Source organism: Oncorhynchus kisutch, linkage group LG25 (assembly GCF_002021735.2).
Source record: "Oncorhynchus kisutch isolate 150728-3 linkage group LG25, Okis_V2, whole genome shotgun sequence".
NCBI classification, from domain to species: Eukaryota; Metazoa; Chordata; class Actinopteri; order Salmoniformes; family Salmonidae; genus Oncorhynchus; species Oncorhynchus kisutch.
Genome location: NC_034198.2, coordinates 24105310 through 24128232, shown reverse-complemented (window position 1 = coordinate 24128232; position 22923 = coordinate 24105310). Strand labels below are relative to the sequence as shown.

Here is a 22923-nt window from a genome sequence, read left to right as displayed (position 1 = left end):
TCCTCACTCCCTCTCTTCCACCCTCCCTCTCTTCCCTTCCTCACTCCCTCTCTTCCACCCTCCCTTCTTTCCCTTCCTCACGCCCTTCTCTTCCACACTCCCTCTCTTCCACCCTCCCTCCTTTCCCTTCCTCACTCCCTCTCTTCCACCCTCCCTCCTTTCCCTTCCTCACTCCCTCTCTTCCACCCTCCCTCTCTTCCACCCTCCCTTCTTTCCCTTCCTCACTCCCTCTCTTCTACCCTCCCTCTATTCCACCCTCCCTCCTTTCCCTTCCTCACTCCCTCTCTTCCACCCTCCCTCCTTTCCCTTCCTCATTCTCTCCATTCCACATCCTTGTCCAAAAGAAACTAAAGGGTCCTATTGTGGAATCTACATTAAAATAAGATGTGTTAAATTATGCCTTGAGGTGGTACAGCCTGTGAAATGGTGATTCATTCGAACACATTAAAGGCTAATTATGGGAGATGCTATGAATGAGCCAAGGCTTTAGGCATGCAACTCAGCTCCACACAGTCCCCAGGGGAGTTACCCTTCTATCTAAGGAAAAGAGAGAGACACCATACCAGCCAGTGGCAGATCCAAGACTGCTCTTTGCATAATTATTATGTTAAGTAACTAGAGTATCTAGAGAGATTAAGACTTCATCTCATTAACATGTGGAATATTTCTGACTGACGTTTTCTTTGGCGGGGGGTGTTTTTCATTTTCACGTTGACAGCAACATAAGGTTGACATTTTATGCTGATGAATGGCTAAAATATGCTGCTGTCGACATCATCTGTATACTTCTGGCCCTTCTTTGTACACTGTGTTAACTATCCTCCAGACGAGCTTCAATGCCATACAACTCTCCTTCCATGGCCTCCAACTGCTCTTAAATGCAAGTAAAACTAAATGCATGCTCTTCAACCGATCGCTGCCCGCAACTGCCCGCCCGTCCAGCAACACTACTCTGGAAGGTTCTGACTTAGAATACAGTGGGGCAAAAAAGTATTTAGTCAGCCACCAATTGTGCAAGTTCTCCCACTTAAAAAGATGAGAGAGAGGCCTGTAATTTTCATCATAGGTACACTTCAACTATGACAGAAAAAAAGAGAAAAAAAATTCCAGAAAATCACATTGTAGGATTTTTAATGAATTTATTTGCAAATTATGGTGGAAAATAAGTATTTGGTCACCTACAAACAAGCAAGATTTCTGGCTCTCACAGACCTGTAACTTCTTCTTTAAGAGGCTCCTCTGTCCTCCACTCGTTACCTGTATTAATGGCACCTGTTTGAACTTTGGTCTTTCAGCATGACAAGGATCCCAAACACACCGCCCGGGCAACGAAGTTGAAAAGTTGAAAGTCCGTTTTGCCCAGCAACAGCCCCAAAACATCACTGCTCTAGAGGAGATCTGCATGGAGGAATGGGCCAAAATACCAGCAACAGTGTCACGCCCTGGTCTTAGTATTTTGTGTTTTCTATATTTATTTGGTCAGGCCAGGGTGTGACATGGGTTTATTTTGTGTTGTGTTTATGTATGGGGGTTTTTCATAGGTTTTGGGATTGTGGCTTAGTGGGGTGTTCTAGCAAAGTCTATGGTTGCCTGAGGCGGTTCTCAATCAGAGGCAGGTGATTCTCGTTGTCTCTGATTGGGAACCATATTTAGCCAGCCATATTCTTTGAGTGTTTCGTGGGTGATTGTTCCTGTCTTTGTGTTAGTTGTCACCAGATAGGCTGTATAGGTTTTCACGTTCTGTTTATTGTTTTTGTATTGTTCGTGGTTTTTCGTCTATTAAAGATGTATCGAACTAACCACGCTGCATTTTGGTCCGACTCTCTTTCGACGGAAGAAAACCGTAACAAACAGTGTGTGGAAACCTTGTGAAGACTTACAGAAAACGTTTGACCTCTGTCATTGCCAACAAAGGGTATATAACAAAGTATTGAGATAAACTTTTGTTGTTGACCAAATACTTATTTTCCACCATAATTTGCTAATAAATTCATTAAAAATCCTACAATGTGATTTTCAGGATTTTTTTTACAGGCCTCTCTCATCTTTTTAAGTGGGAGAAATTGCACAATACTTTTTTGCCCCACTGTATGTGGACAATTACAAATACCTAGGTGTCTGGTTAGACTGTAAACCCACTGGCTCCAGGTCATCTATAAGTCTTTGCTAGGTAAAGCCCCGCCTTATCTCAGCTCACTGGTCACCATAGCAGCACCCACCCGTAGCACACTCTCCAGCAGTTATATTTCACTGGTCACCCCCAAAGCCAATTCCTTCTTTGGCTGCCTTTCCTTCCAGTTCTCTGCTGCCAATGACTGGATAAATATCACAAGCTCACAGATCATTGCACCTGTACATAGCCCATCTGTAAAAAGCCCATACCTCATCCCCATATTGTTTTTAGTTTTTTTGCTCCTTTGCACCCCAGTATCTCTACTTGCACATTCATCGTCTGCACATCTATCACTCCAGTGTTTAATTGCTAAATTGTAATTATTTTGCCACTATGGCCTATTTATTACCTTACCTCCCTTATCTTACCTCATTTGCAAACACTGTATATAGATGTTTTTCTATTGTGTTAATGACTGTACGTTTGTTTATGCCATGTGTAACTCTGTGCTGTTGTATCGCACTGCTTTGCTTTATCTTGGCCAGGTCGCAGTTGTAAATGAGAACTTGTTCTCAACTGGCCTACCTGGTTAAATAAAGGAGAAATTAAATTTAAAAAAGAATTGCTAATGACTTGAAGGAACCTGTCCTGAAAAAGATGTCTTAGGAAAAGAAAGAGATGGAATAACACTCAAAATAGGTCAGAAATCAGAAATCCTAGAGGTCAAATTCTCAACACCCAGGGATAAAGACAAGCTTCTTTATGGAGACAGAGATACAGAAGGTGTGGAGTCAAAGTGACATACAGTATTCTCGGAGAAAATCTCTAGACTTCTCAGAAGACTCGTTGCCCTAGAATACACGAAACAAAAATATAAACACAACATGTAAAGTGTTGGTCCCATGTTTCATGAGCTGAAATAAAAGTTCCATAAGCACAAAAAGCTAATTTCTCTCAAATGTTTTGCACAAATATGTTTACATCCCTGTTAGTGAGTATTTCTCCTTTGCCAAGATAATCCATCCACCTAACAGGTGTAGCATATCAAAAAGCTGATTAAACAGCATAATCATTACACAGGTGCACCTTGTTCTGGGGACAATAAGGCCACTCTAAAATGTGAAATTTTGTCACACAACACAATGCCACAGATGTTTCATGTTTTGAAGGAGTGTGCAGTTGGCATGCTGACTGCAGGAATGTCCACCAGAACTATTGCCAGATAATTGAATGTTAATTGCTCTTCCATATCCGCCTCCAACTTCGTCTTAGAGAATTTCTCAATACGTCCAACCGGCCTCACAACCGCAGACCACGTGTAACCACCCTTTGTCATGTAGTTATGGATCATAACTGAAAGGGAGGATGGGGGTGCACTATTTCCCTCTCATCACTGTTACAGTGAGCACAGCAGGAACCCCAGGCAGCAGACAAACACTAGGACAGTACAAAGGGAGGAGGAGGAGGTATGTTTGTGTGTGTTTATGCGCTCGTATAAGTGTGTGTCCATGTGTGTGTATGATTATAAAAAGTTGATTGCGGAATCCCCTAAAAATCCAGCTGTACATCATTTGAGTCAGGGATTTAGTGTGACTACAGAGTTTTAATCCCCCTCTGCACACACACTGCTGTTGTTTAGGATGCACATATTCATCAGAGAGTACTGACAGATTTGGCTCTGGGCTATTGTCTGAAAATGTAACATTGCTGTCTCAGTATAAATGTCTAACATCAGAAATATATGTAAGGAATTATAGTATTTTATTGTCAAGTATTTCCTCTGTTTCTCTCTCTCTCAAGTCAATTCAAAGGGGTGTTATTGGCATGGAAACGTGTTTACATTGCCAAAGCAAGTGAAATACAAAACAAAAGTGAGAAGACACAAAACAGCATTTAATTAATATAATCTTTCTCTATCTTTTTATGTTTTAGTGACTCTAGCATACTCACTCACATCCTATTCTATTTTTGTTTGGTTCCAGGAAGTGACATCATATGACTTAATAGCATTTTGATAATGCTACAGACGAACCCTCGGAGTAGTTCCAGTCAAAACAATCATCTGCGTTGTTATGGGAGACAATCATAACACAGCAGACGTTTTTCAATGTGGTGTCTATGTCTCAGCTCCAGTAACACACAACGTCCATGGGTGGAGAACACACAGATATTTTCTTTCCTCTCCCATGATGAAGCATCACACTGGCTGAGTTCCAAATGGCACTCTATTCCCTCTATAGTGCACTACTTTTGAAATGGGGCAATAAGGCACTACAAAAGGAATAGGGTGCCATTTGGGACGCAGTCATTATCTTCAAACCATCTCCCATCGCCTCAGAGATGAGCTCATTCCATTCTCTACCGCTGGTCTCCATCCAGAGTGTCACACACACAGACACACAGAGAGACGGTGACACTTGACTGAACAAACCGCCTAAGTCAACACGGTCTCCTGGCTTCTGGAGACTGTTTGTCTTGTCTACCTGCAGACAGTCCAGGCACAGTTGTGGTGGCCTGGTTGCCACGACAATCCCACATTAACTTCTTCTTCTTCCAAATCCCTTCTTAAGAGGAAGACAATAGCCAACTTATACCTGCCACTGGAGGCCCATAGGGCTTAATGGAGACAGCCCCAACCCCAACCCCAACCCAACACTGAACAGAGCTGATAGCCTGGGGTTGTGTTTGTGTGTGTGTGTTTGTGTGTGCGCGCGTGTGCGTGTGTGTGCGTGTGCGTGTGTGTGTGCACGCGCGCGCGTGTGTGTGTGTGTGTGTGCGCGTGTGCGCGCGTGTGTGTGTGTGTGTGTGTGTGTGTGTGTGTGTGTGTGCGTGCGTGCGTGCGTGCGTGCGTGCGTGCGTGCGTGTGTGTGTGTGTGTGTGTGTGTGTAAGCTGATGGCCTGGAGTTATCCGCTCAATAAAACTTCAAAAGGAGCATCACATTCCTGGTCATCTGGGTGATGATATGCTGTCAGAGGGGATGGCAGGGGAACTGCGGGGCTAAGAGGAACAGGCTCTCCAATCCCATCAAATGTGACTCCTGTCTGGCCCCCTTAAGTCTGGGGTGGTGGCAGGGGTTGTTGGAGGGCTGGAGGGCTAGATATGGCTACTGTATTTGAACTTGTTTGACAATATAGGGGTGTGGAACGGTAGATATGTCAGCCCGATGATGACATGTAAAAATGGCTCACATTGGAGGATGTTTTGGTTGTAGGGAAAGATCCTGTCCGTAGCAGTTCATTGGGTGGGAGATTTCTCCATTGATGTGAAAGAAGCTAAGCTCTTGATAAGGTGGAGAGAGACTTCTGTCTCTTTGGAATTCACACTGGAATGGATTTCGTAGAAACGGAATCCCAAATGGCAACCTATTCTCTTTATAGTGCACTACTACAGTGCCATAGAGCTCTGGTCAAAAGGAGTGCACTATATAGGGAATAGAGTCCTAGATAATTTGGGAAAGCTAGAGTAAAAAATTCCAAGATGAAAGAAAACATAGAAGGAAGGCTGATACTGGGGAATTTAGAACCGCTTCCCCCTCACTTTCATCTGACTGCCATCAAAACCAGACTACCGACCACAGGGGTTTCACACAAACCACAAGAGCAGAGTACAGGTGGGAAAGAGCGTGAACAAAGACAGCAACAAGGGGATCAGTATAGACACAGGGGAAAACGAGCCAGCCAGGAAAAAGATCAAAATGAGAAGCGAGATAAAAAAATTATTTGAGATCTGAGGGATAAAGAGAGAGGGAGATAAAGAGAGAGAGGAGAAGCAGAGAGAGAGAGAGAAAGATGAGAGAGAGGAAGCGAGAGAGACATCCAGTCCATTGATGAAAGCTGTTCATTGGGCCCCAGCCCTGTCTGTCCCTCTGATTCAGCAGATGCCAACAGCAGACTGGGACCGGTATTGAAGGGCATTATGGGTAACGGTTGCCCAAGACGAGGACAGGGCTGTGGAAGGAATCCAGTCTGGGCCTGAGAACGCAGCCGACACTCCAGTCTGTGTGTGTATGTGTGCATGTGCATCCTCTGTGCTTGATTCCGACCACCACCAGCGCTGGGCACTGGCCACTGGCCCTACTCCCAGAACCTGCCTCCAGCTCAGACTGACAGCCCCATAGAGACCAGGAGAGACATGGGACACATTTCACATCCAAACCTATCAATGCCCTGAGTGTGCTCACAGACAAGGTCACATTAGATCACAACCAGGTGCCTGGATAATGCACTGAGCCAATCACTCCGACGTGCTGTTTCCTCGAGGTACAGATCTAGGATATAGCTGCTCCTCCCCCAGCCCTAATCTTAACCATTAGTGGGGGAAATTCTGATGCCCCACCCCTAGATCCACATAGCATCAATGTGAAGGTGAGGTGCAGAGGGATTCAATATGTTGACAGACAGACAGTGTGATGGGAGACATTAAGAGTAGTAGTACATACTGTTGGTACCTGAGAGTCTGATATCTCAGATGGTTTCTCGGTCAGGCTGCTGGTCTCAGCTGGGATCAGATCGTTGTACTTGGTGGTGCTCAAATCCTCATCAGAGTAGTTTAGACTGCCTGGGCTGGGCCGAGGAGGAGACCTGAGGAGACAGGACCATATTTATTTATATATATATAATTTGCAAAAAATTCATTAAAAATCCTACAATGTGATTTTCTGGATTTTTTTTTCATTTTGTCTGTCATAGTTGAAATGGACCTATGATGAAAATTACAGGCCTCTCTCATATTTTTAAGTGGGAGAACTTGCACAATTGGTGGCTGACTAAATACTTTTTTGCCCCACTGTATATATATATATATATATATATACTGTAAGATGAAACCATCAAGTGATCGATTTTAAACAAATACATGCCGTCATCGAGTAACCCCATGCCATGATTAGATAGTGATCAATAGAGATAGAGATCAATCTCTTTCATAGGTTTTTAAACAGTACAAGCTAATTTACCAACATTTCTGAAAATGTATATATAGCGTTTTGGAAACAGAAAGTTCCATCCTCTTAAGCAACTTGTATTAAATCACTAAAAAAATCCTGTTCACACATCAGAGTGACATGGCACAGAGAAACTGCATGAAAGGAACCAGGGAAACAGTTGAAGGATACACACTTAGTTCCCTCTAATATCTGATGGAGACACTACATTCACTTCTTGTTTGGGTAGTGGTGGGTAGGGGGCAGGGGGGTAAGGTGGGGTTGTTTATTATCAGGATCATGGGACAGCCATTAGATCCCAGCCTGCCTGCATTCAGTATGAATCATCTCTTCTGATTAAACACTGTGGGCTGCAATGGCAGGCAATGGCAGGCACAGTTAGCCTTGTGACCAACTCATGAATTGAACCCTTATGGAGTGGAGGAGCTCACTGCATAGGCAGAAATCCCCATGCAGTCTCACATAGGAAGGCTCAGGATGTGTAGGTTAGGTTATTGTTCGCTCTCTTGTGTAAGTTATCATCCATATGAATCCATGTACGAGTCAACAGCCATGGTTCATGTTTCATGGATGACACTTTAAAAACCTCTCCATTCATAGACAAGTGTGGAGTGGAGGTTTACAAGGGCATGATTTATGAGTATGGAGTGAGGGATCTTTATGAGCAGTGGAGTGAGTGAATAAGTGTAGTGGATAGGGTCAAGGGGGGGGTATTGAGAAAGCTTGTTATGAGAGCGAGAAGGGGAGAGAGAGAGACCTCACAACACCCACAAGTGGTGCCCTCAGAACAGCTCTCTCAAAGCACTCAAGGGTTCTTCTTCAAATTCGCAGAAAAAAAGATGGCTTTGCGTTCTGCATAAATTCCTCCACATTGTCCTCCCTCTGTCCCTAAGCCTGTTAAACAATCAGACATCTGTTTTTGTTGACTGGCCCTGGTTGGTTTGGCCGGGACAGCCTCTCTCAATCTCTCTCTCCCTCACTGTCTGTCTCTCTCTCTCCCTCAGGCCACACCAAACTGTTCAGTTTTACAGTCCAAAATCAACCTTAATTTGCATAAGTATTTCTTCCACAAATATTTTGTTTAGAGGTTGAGTGCATTCCCAAAACCAAACTTTGAAACCTAGACTTTCAAATCTCTTATTCCCCAACATTTGACAATTGGGGAGCCCCCCCCCCCTCCCGGAAAAGTAATGTACATTTATTTATTTTTTGTCCTTCTGTATCAGGGGCTCTGTAATTGACACATTGTGTGTGTGTGTGTGTGTGTGTGGGGGGGGGGGGGTAATCACGAGCGTGGTGCTAACAAAACTAAATCCCGACCCTTTAGAGAAATCACGGAGAGAGCTGCAATTCAATTCCATCTAATACTGTTAATAATTTGTAACAAGATTACATTTAATACACTTGGATACAGGAGTGAAATGAGCACAATGGAAATCTATTCATGTATTATTGACATTTTCTATAAGTTAAAGGTCATGAACAGTCCAAATAATGTTTTTCTTGAAATTGGATGATGTTTGAAGGAAACCAGCTCAAAGTATATAAAATGACTGTTGCTTCTACATTGATAAAGTTTGATCATAAAGTTACTGGTCTCCTCCCGCATGTCAAACACTTGCATTCATTATTAAGGGGACAAGGTGACATCACCTTAACTCTCATTGGAATACACCAATGGTAACATGATATTCTCTTCCCTAATTTAAATAAGTACAGCCTTATAACCAACATCACAGAAGGCGTGGTTTATATAGCTAGATACTCTACTCTCCGATATCTGACTAAGTTGTCAGCAAATATAATTAAAAGTTTACCCCATTCATCTATGGCAAAGATGCTTCAGTGTTTACTCTTTCATCTCTTTCATCTGTGTCTGGTGTTACTAGCTAGCTAGGTCTTCATCTGTGTCTGGTGTTACTAGCTAGCTAGGTCTTCATCTGTGTCTGGTGTTACTAGCTAGCTAGGTCTTCATCTATGTCTGGTGTTACTAGCTAGCTAGGTCTTCATCTGTGTCTGGTGTTACTAGCTAGCTAGGTCTTCATCTGTGTCTGGTGTTACTAGCTAGCTAGGTCTTCAGCCAGCATGGAACAAAAGGGGGGAAGGGTCATTGAAAACTCAGAGGCAGTTGTCAAGTCAACACATCCGTCAGTGCTGCTGTGCATCACAAGAGACATGCAAAATGGGAAATGTATATAAAACATCTTTTAAAAAAAGGATATAATTGACGCAATTTCCATGTTGTTTGAGTTGCTTTGTGTATCACCAAATTTGCTTGAGATGATTTTACTGCAACACCGCTCACTGCCTCCAAGTTGTTTAACAAGAGCTGTCATGAACATAAGCTCCCGCCAACTCAGCCTGTCTTTTCAAACTTCCTGGTAGTTAGCCATGAGAATAAAAGTACTTTTCAGAAAGGGGAGTTCAGGACCTTTCATTTTGGCCCATAAATGGCTGTTAGTAGATCCTTGATCCTATAACCTCCAACACTGTGACCTTGCTGACAGCCCTGTTAGATAGAGGAGGACACACAGTCACTAATGAAGGACTGCACCGCTTGATAAGCGATACAAGTTGCAACATAAGTTGCAACATTCTCCTTGCTCCTCCAGATAAGGTCCGGATCATGTTGAGCTAGCTCAGGTCTCCCCTGTCACATCCCAGCTGTCTGGAACCTGGACAACGCTAACATCCATCTTCCTGGAGCCGTTAGAGGAATTGCTGAGCAAGTCTGCTGTCCATTTGCTGTTGGATCAGAGCCTATCCCAGCCCGGCCCAAGTCTGATGTCTGTCTGCTGTTGGATCAGAGCCTATCCCAGCCCGGCCCAAGTCTGCTGTCCATTTGCTGTTGGATCAGAGCCTATCCCAGCCCGGCCCAAGTCTGCTGTCCATTTGCTGTTGGATCAGAGCCTATCCCAGCCCGGTCCAAGTCTGATGTCTGTCTGCTGTTGGATCAGAGCCTATCCCAGCCCGGTCCAAGTCTGATATCTGTCTGCTGTTGGATCAGAGCCTATCCCAGCCCGGTCCAAGTCTGATGTCTGTCTGTTGTTGGATCAGAGCCTATCCCAGCCCGGTCCAAGTCTGATGTCGGTCTGTTGTTGGATCAGAGCCTATCCCAGCCCGGCCCAAGTCTGATGTCTGTCTGCTGTTGGATCAGAGCCTATCCCAGCCCGGTCCAAGTCTGATGTCTGTCTGTTGTTGGATCAGAGCCTATCCCAGCCCCGCCCAAGTCTGATGTCTGTCTTTTGTTGGATCAGAGCCTATCCCAGCCCGGCCCAAGTCTGCTGTCTGTCTGCTGTTGGATCAGAGCCTATACCAGCCCGGCCCAAGTCTGATGTCTGTCTGCTGTTGGATGAGAGCCTATCCCAGCCCGGCCCAAGTCTGATGTCTGTCTGCTGTTGACCTTAAAGTCCCCAGACTGACATAAACAAGACTCCCTTCGTCATTTAGATAAAAAGCAGTTCACTGTGTAATAAAATAAAAACACAAACTCTCAATGACAAACCTGTAACTTTGTCCCATCACATTCTCCCCTCTGCAGTAAGATCTATACAAATCTCCACTACTAATTCAAATTGCTTATTGGTCCTGGGCTAATCTCACGCACTAGACGTTACAACAAGATGCAGATACACATTGGGCTGGTTCCACAATAGTCTCTCCTGTGAGAAAGGACTAGTTCCACAAGATTAGTCATGGCTGGGATAGCCCTGCTATGAGCAGACAGGGTTAAGGAGTGAATGTGAAGAAATGTTATTGTCGGCCCTGTGGGAGATTATGATAAACTGCCTGTTTAACAATTCAGAGGAAGCTCTGCTCAACAGGCCCACTCCTCCCTCCCTCCCTCCCTCCCTCAGACGCTCATCCACTGTTGAGTGAGTGAGGTGTGAAATATTTAACAGTTCTCAAATGTAGAGAGGGGTAGTAGCACACTCTTTACCCTCTCGTAAACCACCCTAAAATAAACGAACATTATTTATCCTTTATTAAACTAGGCAAGTCAATTAAGAACAAATTCTCAATTACAATGACGGCCGACCAAAAGGCAAAAGGCCTCCTACGGGGATGGGGGCTGGGATTAAAAATGTTTAAAATATATATATATATAGGACAAAACACACATCACGACAAGAGAGACAACACTACACAAAGAGGGACCTAAAACAACGTCATAGCAAGGCAGCAACACATGACAACACAGCATGGTAGCAACACAACATGACAACAACATGGTAGCAACACAACATGGCAGCAGCACAACATGGTAGCAGCACAAAACATGGTACAAACATTATTAGGCACAGACAACAGCACAGAGGGCAAAAAGGTAGAGACAACAATACATCACGCAAAGCAGCCACAACTGTCAGTAAGTGTCTGTGATTGAGTCTTTGAATGAAGAGATTGAGTTAAAACGGTCCAGTTTTTGTGTTTGTTGCAGCTTGTTCCAGTCGCTAGCTGCAGCGAACTGAAAAGAGGAGAGACCCAGGGATGTATGTATTTTGGGGACCTTTAACAGAATCTGACTGGCAGAACGGGTGTTGTATGTGAAGGATGAGGGCTGCAGTAGATATCTCAGATAGGGGGGAGTGAGGCCTAAGAGGGTTTTATAAATAAGCATCAACCAGTGGGTCTTGCGACGGGTATACAGAGATGACCAGTTTACAGAGGAGCATAGAGTACAGTGATGTGTCCTATAAGGAGCATTGGTGGCAAATCTGATGGCCGAATGGCAAATCAAACATCTAGCCGCTCGAGAGCACCCTTACCAGTTATTCCCTTCCTTACACCTCAGCTATGGGGAGTTCAAAGATAGCAGAGGTACATCTGAGCATTCCTCCTCTCACCCCTCCTCTCACTCCTTCTTCTCACCATTCTTCTCAACCCTCCTCTCACTTGGCTAGCTGGCTGCTCCTCAAAGGCCAGGGCACCTTTGATCCTTTCCCAAGGGCAAACACACACACACACACCTCCCGGGGATCAAGGACAGGGCTAATTCCCCCGGGCACAGCATCAGAGCATCAGAACATCGGAGCAGAGGGCACCTGTCTCTCCAGCTGGTTGTTGTGAGCTCGCTCGCCGTCAGTCCCAAATGGAGCCCTATTCCCTATTTAGTGCTCTACTTGGGATGCTCACACAGTCAGTCAGTCACACTCATCTTAATACTATCTCCTCTAACCTAATACCATCGCGCTGGCAATACTACACACACAATTACACACTCCACACAGAGCCTGCAATATATTGCAATGTGGTGGTCATTCCTAACGTACTGATAAAACACAGAAAGAAACAGTGAAAAGACAAATTTCAATAGTGGCAATGCTGTGATCGCTCATAATATGGCAAGGCAATATGGATACACACTGGGTACGGTTGCAAAGGGAGGGTATATTACTGCTGGAAACTTTCTAACGTTACCAGTAAACTACCAGGATTTTGGTAACATGTACCTTGTTGGGTACTTCAGATGATCACAGGTGTCTTTAATTATCTCTGGCCCTCTGTGGGGCCTTATCACATGTAAAATATCACATGTAAAATATCACATGTAAAATATCACATGTCAAATACAGCACAGAATCAAATAAGATGATTTTAGAATATTGACAAAGCTGTAAAACATCATCCTAAATATAAACCACTAGATTAGTGAATACCATTGGTGTTTAATATGAGGGTTTCAGCATGAAATTATCCTTTATATATTTTATTAAACCCTTTTTTTACTATGTTAATATGTCTTTGATGTAAATGTTTTGGCACCAAACTGATGGCAATTGTGAAAAAAGTCTATAGTTGGAAGAGTTAATATGAATACCATTGTTGATTAGATGCTTTTTAAATGAATTAGTCTATTTTCTCTTGAACCATATGATCTGTCCACTAGAAACTCATGGACAATATAGACACAGATATATATATATATATATATATATATATATATATATATATATATATTCTTTAAAAAAATACTATATATGAATGCTTTCCAAGTAAAAATTACCATCAATTATCAAAATTATAGACATTTCTGGTAACTTTGGTAAATTAACAGTAGCTTTGCAACTGGGGTGATCATATAATGGAAAATAAAGGGTCATGGGTTTATAACTGTGACTCAATCCATATTCAGTCCCTCCTGGTGAGTTTGGTCAGTTCCCATCAAGATCACTGGTCCAAGGTGCCAGACAATGAGATTAACAGAGACAAGGTAATGAACTCATCAACAGTTAAGCTGTGGACAGTGGAATATTCCAGACCTGGGTTCAAATACTATTTAAAAATAATTTCAAATACTTTGGCTGGGCTTGATTGAGCTTGCCTGGTGCAATGGAACCACTAGAATAGTCACACAAGTACAGATCCTGACCATCTGGCAAACTAGGCAAGCTAAAGCTTAATGTTTTTGAAAGATTTTAAATAGTACTTGAACCCAGGTCTGTAATATACTGCCTCATTAGAAAAAGCAGCAGTTCTCTGTGTGTACTGTTTTACAGTGGAAACAGAGCTTTATAGGAGTATCCATTCCAATCCATCACAGCATAAAGTCCTTTCCATCCAGCCATCAGCCTCAGTTGGACTTCTCAAGGCATGAGGTCATAGTGTTCATCAATAATGACAAACACAGAACCATAATCATTAGTATTGTGTAACTATACAGTACCATAAACATATTCAAACCAGTCAATTTAATGGGATTTTGACAATAAGTCAGATGAACTCATGGATACCATTTTCATGTTTGCGTGCAGTTTGAAGGTAGTTGAAGGTAATTTTGCGAACCATAGCTAACTAGCGTTAGCACAATGCCTGGAAGTCTACCAGAACAGCTAGCATACTAGTTACTGACCTGGTGTAGACGCCGTTCTTACGGCAGAAAGAGTTCTTGACGGACAGCCGGCGGTTGTTGAGTTCCAGGGCGGGGAAGCGTCCCTCGTCCAGGCTGACCATATCTCCATGGGTCAGGGCATTACAGTTAGAGTTGTTCCCTGATGAACACACATAGGGAGACACTGTGTGACCACAGGCCAGAGGGATGGACGGACAGGCAGGTGGGGGTTAGTGATGCTGTGAAGAGGATGCATGGATGTTGTATTATGTATGTCATGTACAGTAGCCCACTCTAGTACTGTTTAAAAAAAAAAACATTTTTAGGGGGTGGATCAGCTTTAGTACCGTTACTAATGTATGCTGTGTCCCAAATGGCACCCTATGGGTCCTGATCAAAAGTAGTGCACTACATATGGAATAGGGTGCCATTTGGGACATACACGTTGAGTTCTATAGAAACACAAGAAGATGGCTCATGAATGGATGTTATGCATATGCTATGTTATGTACTCTACTGCTGAGTTCTATAGAAACTAGAGTGACTGGAAATACCACAATGATGTAATCACCAGTATATTAGGTGAGTTTAGCCAGGCATCTAAACATAGATTCCAAGGGTCCAAACATATACTACCCCCCTTACACAGCAGACCCCTCCAAGGGCATCTGGCGGCCAAGCTGCCGTTCTGCAAACATTTAGTCACTATAACGAGCTGATTTGTAAACTTGCACCAGTCCAGTATTCCATGAGGACGGTTACAGGGGGATGTGAGAGTATCTCTGTGTTAGAGAACAGAGAAGGGAGGGAAGCGAGAGACGAGAGAGAAGGGAGAGAAGAGAAGAAAGGACCTCTTGTGTTTCAGACCCGTGGGCTGCCCCAGCCTGGCAGCCTGGCACTGGCAGCGCCACACAGCAGAGAGAAGTGCTGAGGCAGAGGAAATACCTGCTGATGTCAGAGAGGAGCAGACTGCACAACTAGATAGGCCCCCTACTATACTCCTCCTCTACAGATCACTGTCTCGTTCTCTCATTTCTCCCTGTCTCTCTCTCTATGCACCACTTCTCCCTCTCTCTCCCCTTTGCCCCCCCCCCCCCCCCCCCCCGTAGGCTATATGTCAAAAGTAGACCATTGTAGAATAGAAATACAGAATCTTTGAGATAAAAAGCAACATAACAAAGACCTTGTTGTCTAGTAATATGATGCTGATCATGTCTTCCGCTCGACCTCTCACCTGATTCAGACTTCTTGGCGTACTTCTTGCTCTGTCCTCTGATGATAAGGATGAAGACCAGTAGAAGGATGAAGATGAGTCCCACGAGAGCCACCACCACAAGGAACCACCACTCCTCATAGAATGGCGCCACCTTTTTGGCTGGAGGAGAAGAACACAGGCAATATAACAACTGGACTAAACACAAGGACAGAGCAGGGAGAACTGACGCAAAGGTAGCTTCTGAAAACAATATATTTTCTGTTACACTGATTATTCTTAAATTCTATAAAACAAGGTAAGATTTTGTCATTGATTAACATGAAAACCCGAAGCTCAATTACCATTGTGTCCCAAATGTCCCCCCTATGGACCCTGGTCAAAAGCAGTGCACAAGGGAATAGGGTGACATTTGGGACATAGATATGTTAAATAACTCACCAGATATGGAGGCTGAGGGTGGACTAGGAGATCCGTAGCCGTAGTCGTTCACTCCAATGACCCGGAAGTCATAACTAACCCCTTGCTTCAGAATGTCCATGTTGAAGGTGTATGACGTCACTTCCTTTGGGATGTCCTTGATCAAGATATCCCACAAGCCTTCATCTGTTGGCAGAGTAGAAGAAGTAGAAGAAGGTTTTTGGATGAGTAGTAATCAAACATGAAAAAACTGTGGTAAACGAGACTGAAAGTAGTCATTATATAATCGATAGAAAAGCCCATTTAAAAGTCTATATGTTAGTATAAAACATAATCTGGCTATATCCAAGGTAATTCAAACCATATAAACATCATTCAATTCATATATTGTAAATCTCCCATACTGCTCTCTTGTCTTTGAGAGGTATACAACCGTATAAAAAGACAGTAGGTATGATTCACAAGATGGAATATTATGGGATGTTTCATGTTTGCTTTTGTAATGGCTGCCAGAATCCATAAGGGCTAAGTGCTAATAACCATACATCTTCCGAGGAGTTTGACGTTTATGGAGTGCTCAAGAACATCAGCCAACACCAGAGTTCATTTAAAGTTTATGTCACTAGTGACGTCGTGAAGATATGAAGGGTAAAGTTAATCTGTAGTAGCGCCAGGAGTATTTTCCTGACAATGAAAAACTGTGCCATAATAACTAGTAATATGGACAGCAGCTGAGTAGTCCTACTGATGTGGTTAGGGACAGGCTCACTCGTTATGCTACCAAGTGAATCTGCATGATACTTTCTTAACATCTGGGGCTCAGTGCCCCCTACTCCCATCCACCCATTCCTCAAGTAACCAGTGGTGTAATCCATCTCTCTCGATGTGCCTCCATCCATCATTCCTCTATTCCCGCTGTACAGCTGTCAATCACAGGCGAAACCTGACGTTACGTCTCAAGCTCCGCTGCACCCCAATCAATACTCCATTAAAAGAATAGTGAGTAAACATCACCGTCTGTTGGGACCATATTGACACCCTATTCTAAATCACATTATTCCTGTCGAAGCAAGTACCAAGCTGGGTTAACAGATTGCATGATTGGAAAGGATTGTGAACTGTGGATCCATCTGGAAGTATCCAATATGTCCACCGGCTCCAGAAATGAAAACTGTCCAGAACATAGTTCGCTGGAGATGTACCGTTGAGGCCCTTTGCTCCACTAGAAGCTAAAAGTAATAAGTTAAGCAAGTGGAGTCCAGTCGAGTATGTCACGTGTTGGGTGTCTATACCTGAGGGTCTGGCCTCGATGACGTAGCGTGTGATAGGCGACTTCCCGGGGTCACCGTTAGCCCAGTGGATGGTCAGAGCTGAGCCGTAGCGAGAGATGAAGGGCTCTCCAGGGGGGCCGGGGGCTCCTGCATGGTGGTCAAAGGTTAGAGAAAGGTTGTAGGGTCAGGCAACCTCAATATACCTTCAAAATATTAGGGCATATTCAGGGCCTAAGCTTAACTTGAGATCCGCACACTCTGGCATGTGTAAATCATTCATTGATGTCAATTAAGGATTTACATAGAAGGTTGAGTTAAGTGTGGGTAGACAAACCTTCCCCAGGCCCCATGGTGATGTTAGCCTCCACCTCAGGCCCATAGGTGAACGTCTTGGCCCGGATCCTGAAGTTGTAGGTCACCCCGTCAGCCAGATCCTTGATCTTCATCCAGAACGGGGCCCCTTTGACGTCCACCGTCACTATCTTACTGACGCCTGGGGGGGAGGGGGAGTGAAGACAGTCGGCACAGGCCACGGTAGACTCTAGACAAACACACCACATTTAGAGTGGGGCTAATACCCAGGGACTGGGTATTACACACACACACACACTGACACACATACAGACACAGGCACACTCCAACAGTTGTTGGGACATACATGGGAAATGAATGAAAAGGGTTAACATAGCAACATTTTCAACTGATTCAGCATGCTATTTGGCGTCAACAAAGGAAATAATGGCCACCACTCACTCAGCAATGGAAAAATATAGTTTTTCATTGTAGTTATTAGGTATGTTGATGTTTAGCCTACCCTCATACAGTGAGAGAGACTCAGGATGTGTCCCAAATGACACTCTATTCCACTATATAGGGCACTACTTTAGATAAGGGCCCATAGGTCCCACAGGGCCCTGGTCAAAAGTAGTGGACTACATAGGAATTGGGTGTAATTTGGAATGCATCCTCAGAGATGGGCATTAATTGTGAGTTGTCAGATGTGAGGTGGGATGCATCGAACAGGTTGAGGGGGGTGTCTTACCGTCCACAGGGGTGCAGGGCTCGTAGACCAGCCGGTAGCCCTCCAGGATGCCGTTGGGGTAGGTGGGCTCACCCCAGGACACGTTGACTGAAGTAGTGGTCAGCTCACTGAAGTGGATGAAGCTGGGAGCGCTGGGGGCTGGAGGTCAGAGGACACATAGGTCAGAGGTTAGGGGGTCAGAGGAATGTACAGTTATATTTTGGATTGTGTACATTAGGATGGCCCTGTGATAGACTAGCGTCCAGGGGGTGTACTTGTACATCAAGCTGCCTCACACTACAGAAACAAGAGATAGGCTTCTGCTTCTATGACCCTTTCCGGCTCGCATTGGCCAAAGCCCTTTTTATTGTCTCAGCCTCTGAACCCAGGCCTCTGTGTGCATATGATGGATGCTCTCGATTTTGAAGACGCAAAGTCATTTCAAAACTATTGATGATGTGCTGTTTGTTTGCTTTTAGAGTCATTTAATGTCCCCAGGGCATGACAGCCATCATACCATCAGGCTCCAGTAATAATAGGCTAGTGACATAGATGAGCTTGTGACACTACTACTGTACAAAGAACACAGCTCTCCTGTTCTCTTACGTCGTTGAGTAGGACTATTTGTAACCCTCAAACACAGGCTTCATTGTGTGATGAGCCTCCTGCTATCAGCCCTGTATATCTCTTCTCCTCCATCTCTTGCCCTCTCCTCAACACTCTCCTCAACACACTTGTCATCTGCTTCCATCTATTCCATCTCTCGCCTAAAAGGTCAGAGCACATCCCCCCTCTGTGTCTTCCAACCCCTTTTGCGCCTCCCCTCCCCCTTGAGATATCAAACACAGCAAACTGCAAAAATGTTCCTTTTTTACAAGGGGATCAGATGAAAAACACATTTCTACAGTGACTGTACAGAAAGGAGGGGGGGGGGGGGTGATCTTTGGAGGGAAAAACAATCTGGCAACTGTCTTCTGTTGCTATTTAGATAACTGTGCCAGAGAGAAAGCATTTCCAAGAAACCACAGGAAGGAGCTTTGAGACAAAAAAACTGAAAAAAAATAGCCTCTAAACATTTTCATACCAAACAAGACTGTCCAGGAAACCAGCGGATGAGTCAAGAGACTGAAAGAGGCCATTGATAGGGAACCGATGTTTCTGCCGTGTGGTTTCTAACATTTCTGGCTTGGCATGCTGACACCAACATCATATAAAAGCTCACAGATAGAAACCCTTGGACTGTTTGAGGGTTGAATTTGAATTTGAATTTAAGTCAATAAAATTGCTTTCCTTTCATTTTAAGACACAGACAACTCCTGTGGGTTTCTTTACATGGCAGTATACTGTTTACTGTACACAATATACATGACAGTATGCTTACCAGCCTGCTGTGTGCGGCCCCTGGTCGGGGGGCTCCGGGGCCCGTCCCCAGCTGCGTTGAAGGGGGCCACACTTATCATGTAGGTGGTGTATCCAGTCAGGTTCTTCAGCTTGACCCCTCCCTCTGGCAAGAACAGGGTCCGCAGCCTTTCTGTCTCGTTCTTACGCTGGAGCTCCCAGAAGTACACCTGGAGGGAGGAGGAGATATGGGGAACAGACACATATTAGCTCATAGTAAAGATAGCCTTTACATCCCACTGTGATTAAAGAGTCACGCAGAAACGTGTAACTGTTATTACATTTGAATGACTTTGACTGTAATGATTAAAATGATTAGAATTCTATGGTATGGAATTCTTGTGAAACCCTCCAACTTACCTTGTAGCCCTGGATGTCTCCGTTCTGAGTGTCCAATGGAGGAGACTCCCACGTCACATCCAGCTGGGTGGCCGTTGCTGTTTGGATGGCCACGTTCTGGGGTGGGGCAGTGGGTACTGTGAAAAAAGAAGGAGTAAAAATCTAGCAAGAATCCAGGTAGAAACAAAACAGAAGAAATATCAGTGTAATCAGGTTGAGTGGGTTTTTCTCCTCACTGCTTCTGGAAACACTACTGTCTAGCTGCCTGTGTGTGGACTGATAGCTTTACAGATGAGAACAGGGAAAACTACTCTCACTTTATGCACAGGCTCACACAGTCAAATTTAGTAAAAACAAACTTATCCTGCAACCTGAATACATTTGTAAATGGTACCAATCCAATAAACATTTGCCAAGAGTAGCTCAACAAGCAGAATAATCCCCCTGCCTTCAGGGTGGTCAGATAGTCTATAGTTCTACTATTCTAGGTGGTCAGATAGTCTATAGTTCTACTATTCTAGGTGGTCAGATAGTCTATAGTTCTACTATTCTAGGTGGTCAGATAGTCTATAGTTCTACTATTCTAGGTGGTCAGATAGTCTATAGTTCTACTATTCTAGGTGGTCAGATAGTCTATAGTTCTACTATTCTAGGTGGTCAGATAGTCTATAGTTCTACTATTCTAGGTGGTCAGATAGTCTATAGTTCTACTATACTAGGTGGTCAGATAGTCTGTAGTTCTACTATACTGGGTGGTCAGATAGTCTATAGTTCTACTATACTGGATAGTCTATAGTTCTACAATTCAGGTCCTCTGTTGAGGTAAGGATTTAAATGAGAGAGAGAGAGAGAGAGAGAGAGAGAGAGAGAGAGAGAGAGAGAGAGAGAGAGAGAGAGAGAGAGATTGTTGTGTGTAACCTCCCTACCTCACTGAGCGACTTACCTGCCTCTCCGACAAACACTTCCTGTGGGGTGCTAGTTGGTCCCTCCCCCATGACATTATAAACACTCATCCTGATCTCATAGCGCTTGTGTTTGCTCAGGTCTGGAGAACAAGGAACAACACTGACATTAACCAACAACCCACCATCACCCCAACATTTCTTTTCACCTTTATTTGAACAGGAAGGATCCTTGATGCGAGAAACCTCTTTTGTAAGGGCGATCAATACATGCCAGAAAATACATTTGTTGATTTTGTAAATATGTCTTATGCAGCAGTTAGAATCTATCCAAGGATGTAATTGAGTAGTTGTTGCGTACTGGAAAGAAATACACTGAAAATATGTGACCGTCTGGTCTTGTGATGCTTGACAAAGCAAATACAAGTATGTGAGCCCATAAACCTTGGACTGGACAAGCAAGTCTTCCTGGTGAATCCTATTGAAGATACAATATCCACATAGACAGTAGACAAGGCGTCTTTAATTCAGGGCCCACACAGTGGTCTGTTTGAGCTCACTGTCAGAACAGACAAACAAATATGGTAACGACTTCATTAGATTTAGTCAACTAAATTTTCACTCTGCATTTCCTGACACACACAAGACAAGGCAGCTGGGTACATCCTCTACATGGCTAGAGCTTACACACGGACTAACTTCCTTTTGCTTTATAACTAAATGAATGTGTGTGCGTGTGCCAGTGTGTGTGCCATCACTAGGGCACAGTGGTGTTCAGTGTGTATTTCATCAGCAGTGAGACAGAGTGTGAAGCGTAGGCAGGCCTGTGAGGACTTACTATCCAGCTCATACTGGGTGAGAGAGGACTCGCTCAGGTTTCGCACGCTGTAGGGGGCTGTGAGGGAGCAGGTGAGGGGTCAAACATGAGCGTGAGAGGGGGCAGCCAGAAGAGAGAGGGCATGAGTAGAGGAGAGACATGTCATTGTGTTAATGCACTCTGTGACTACTCACACAGTTAGAGAAACCCACAATCATTTTATCAAAGAGAAATGATGTATCACACAGACAGAGCAGATATAACATAACAGCTCTACATTAAACAAAAGATAGGACTGATTATAACTGATTATAAGAGAGACTATAGAGTAAGATGCACAACCACAGAGTTACAGGAAGACAAGGAGGGCAGGTTATGTATATGTTCTGATGGAGTTCTTGTGATCTTGTGCAGAGGTTGTAGGGGACTTGTGGAGAGGTTGATGTGAGGTTCTGGAAAAGTTACAAGGAGGTTGTGAGAAGGTTGTTACTCACAGGTGAGCTCGGCCCAGGTAGCAGAGGGGCTGTTGGCAGTGAGTACGGAGAAACTGCGGAGACGGTCGTACAGGAGCTCCCGGTACCGTATCCGGAAGCCCAGGAGGATACCGTTAATCTTCTCCTCAGACGGAGGCTGTGATGACGACACAATGTTAGACTACCATTAGGACATGTTCAACATAGTCTCTCTCACAGACAGTCATATTTACAAAGCTGAGCTAGCTAACTAGACATTTGATTAATTTCTAGTTAGCTACAGTTGAAGTCGGATGTTTACATACACTTAGGTTGGAGTCATTAAAACTCATTTTTTAACCACTCCACAAATTTCTTGTTAACAAACTATAGTTTTGGCAAGTCGGTTAGGACATCCACTTTGTGCATGACACAAGTAATTTTTCCAACAATTGTTTACAGACAGATTATTTCACTTATAATTCACTGTATCACAATTCCAGTGGGTCAGAAGTTTACATACACTAAGTTGACTGTGCCTTTAAACAGCTTGGAAAATGATGTCATAGCTTTAGAAGCTTCTGCTAGGCTAATTGAAATCATTTGAGTCAATTGGAGGTGTACCTGTGGATGTATTTCAAGGCCTACCTTCAAACTCAGTGCCTCTGCTTGACATCATGGGAAAATCAAAAGAAATCAGCCAAGACCTCAGAAAAAAAATTGTACACCTCCACAAGTCTGGTTCATCCTTGGGAGCAATTTCCAAATGACTGAAGGTACCACGTTCATCTAGTACGCAAGTACAAACACCATGGGACCACTCAGCCATCATAACGCTCAGAAAGGAGACACGTTCTGTCTCCTAGAGATAAACGTACTTTGGTGCGAAAAGTGCAAATGTATCCCAGAACAACAGCAAAGGACCTTGTGAAGATCCTGGAGGAAACAGGTACAAAAGTATCTATATCCACAGTAAAACAAGTACAATATCGACATAACCTGAAAGGCCGCTCAGCAAGGAAGAAGCCACAGCTCCAAAACCGCCATAAAAAAGCCAGACTACGGTTTGCCACTGCACATGGGGACAAAGATTGTACTTTTTGGAGAAATGTCCTCTGGTCTGATGAAACAAAAATAGAACTGTTTGGCTATAATGACCATCGTTATGTTTGGAGGAAAAAAGGGGAGGCTTGCAAGCCGGA

At 44.0% G+C, this 22923-nt stretch overlaps 1 protein-coding gene across 7 annotated transcripts in view; it reads right to left on the bottom strand.

Moving 5' to 3' along the window:
• Nucleotides 1–22923, bottom strand: part of sdk2b (sidekick cell adhesion molecule 2b) — a 485771-nt gene that overhangs the window by 15256 nt on the left and 447592 nt on the right. For 2 of the 7 annotated variants that reach the window (XM_031804780.1, XM_031804783.1), the window contains exons 33-44: nucleotides 21764–21899; nucleotides 21291–21347; nucleotides 20494–20595; nucleotides 19572–19687; nucleotides 19195–19381; nucleotides 17835–17972; nucleotides 17127–17333; nucleotides 16814–16939; nucleotides 15543–15707; nucleotides 15123–15263; nucleotides 13910–14072; nucleotides 6562–6694 (exon numbers count right to left, since the gene is read on the bottom strand). In XM_031804780.1, the coding sequence (XP_031660640.1) occupies nucleotides 6562–6694; nucleotides 13910–14072; nucleotides 15123–15263; nucleotides 15543–15707; nucleotides 16814–16939; nucleotides 17127–17333; nucleotides 17835–17972; nucleotides 19195–19381; nucleotides 19572–19687; nucleotides 20494–20595; nucleotides 21291–21347; nucleotides 21764–21899 (1671 nt within the window). Of the gene's footprint in view, nucleotides 1–6552; nucleotides 6695–13909; nucleotides 14073–15122; nucleotides 15264–15542; nucleotides 15708–16813; nucleotides 16940–17126; nucleotides 17334–17834; nucleotides 17973–19194; nucleotides 19382–19571; nucleotides 19688–20493; nucleotides 20596–21290; nucleotides 21348–21763; nucleotides 21900–22923 lie in introns of all 7 variants that reach the window. The other 5 variants (XM_031804781.1, XM_031804785.1, XM_031804782.1 and 2 more) reach the window with 4 other exon arrangements.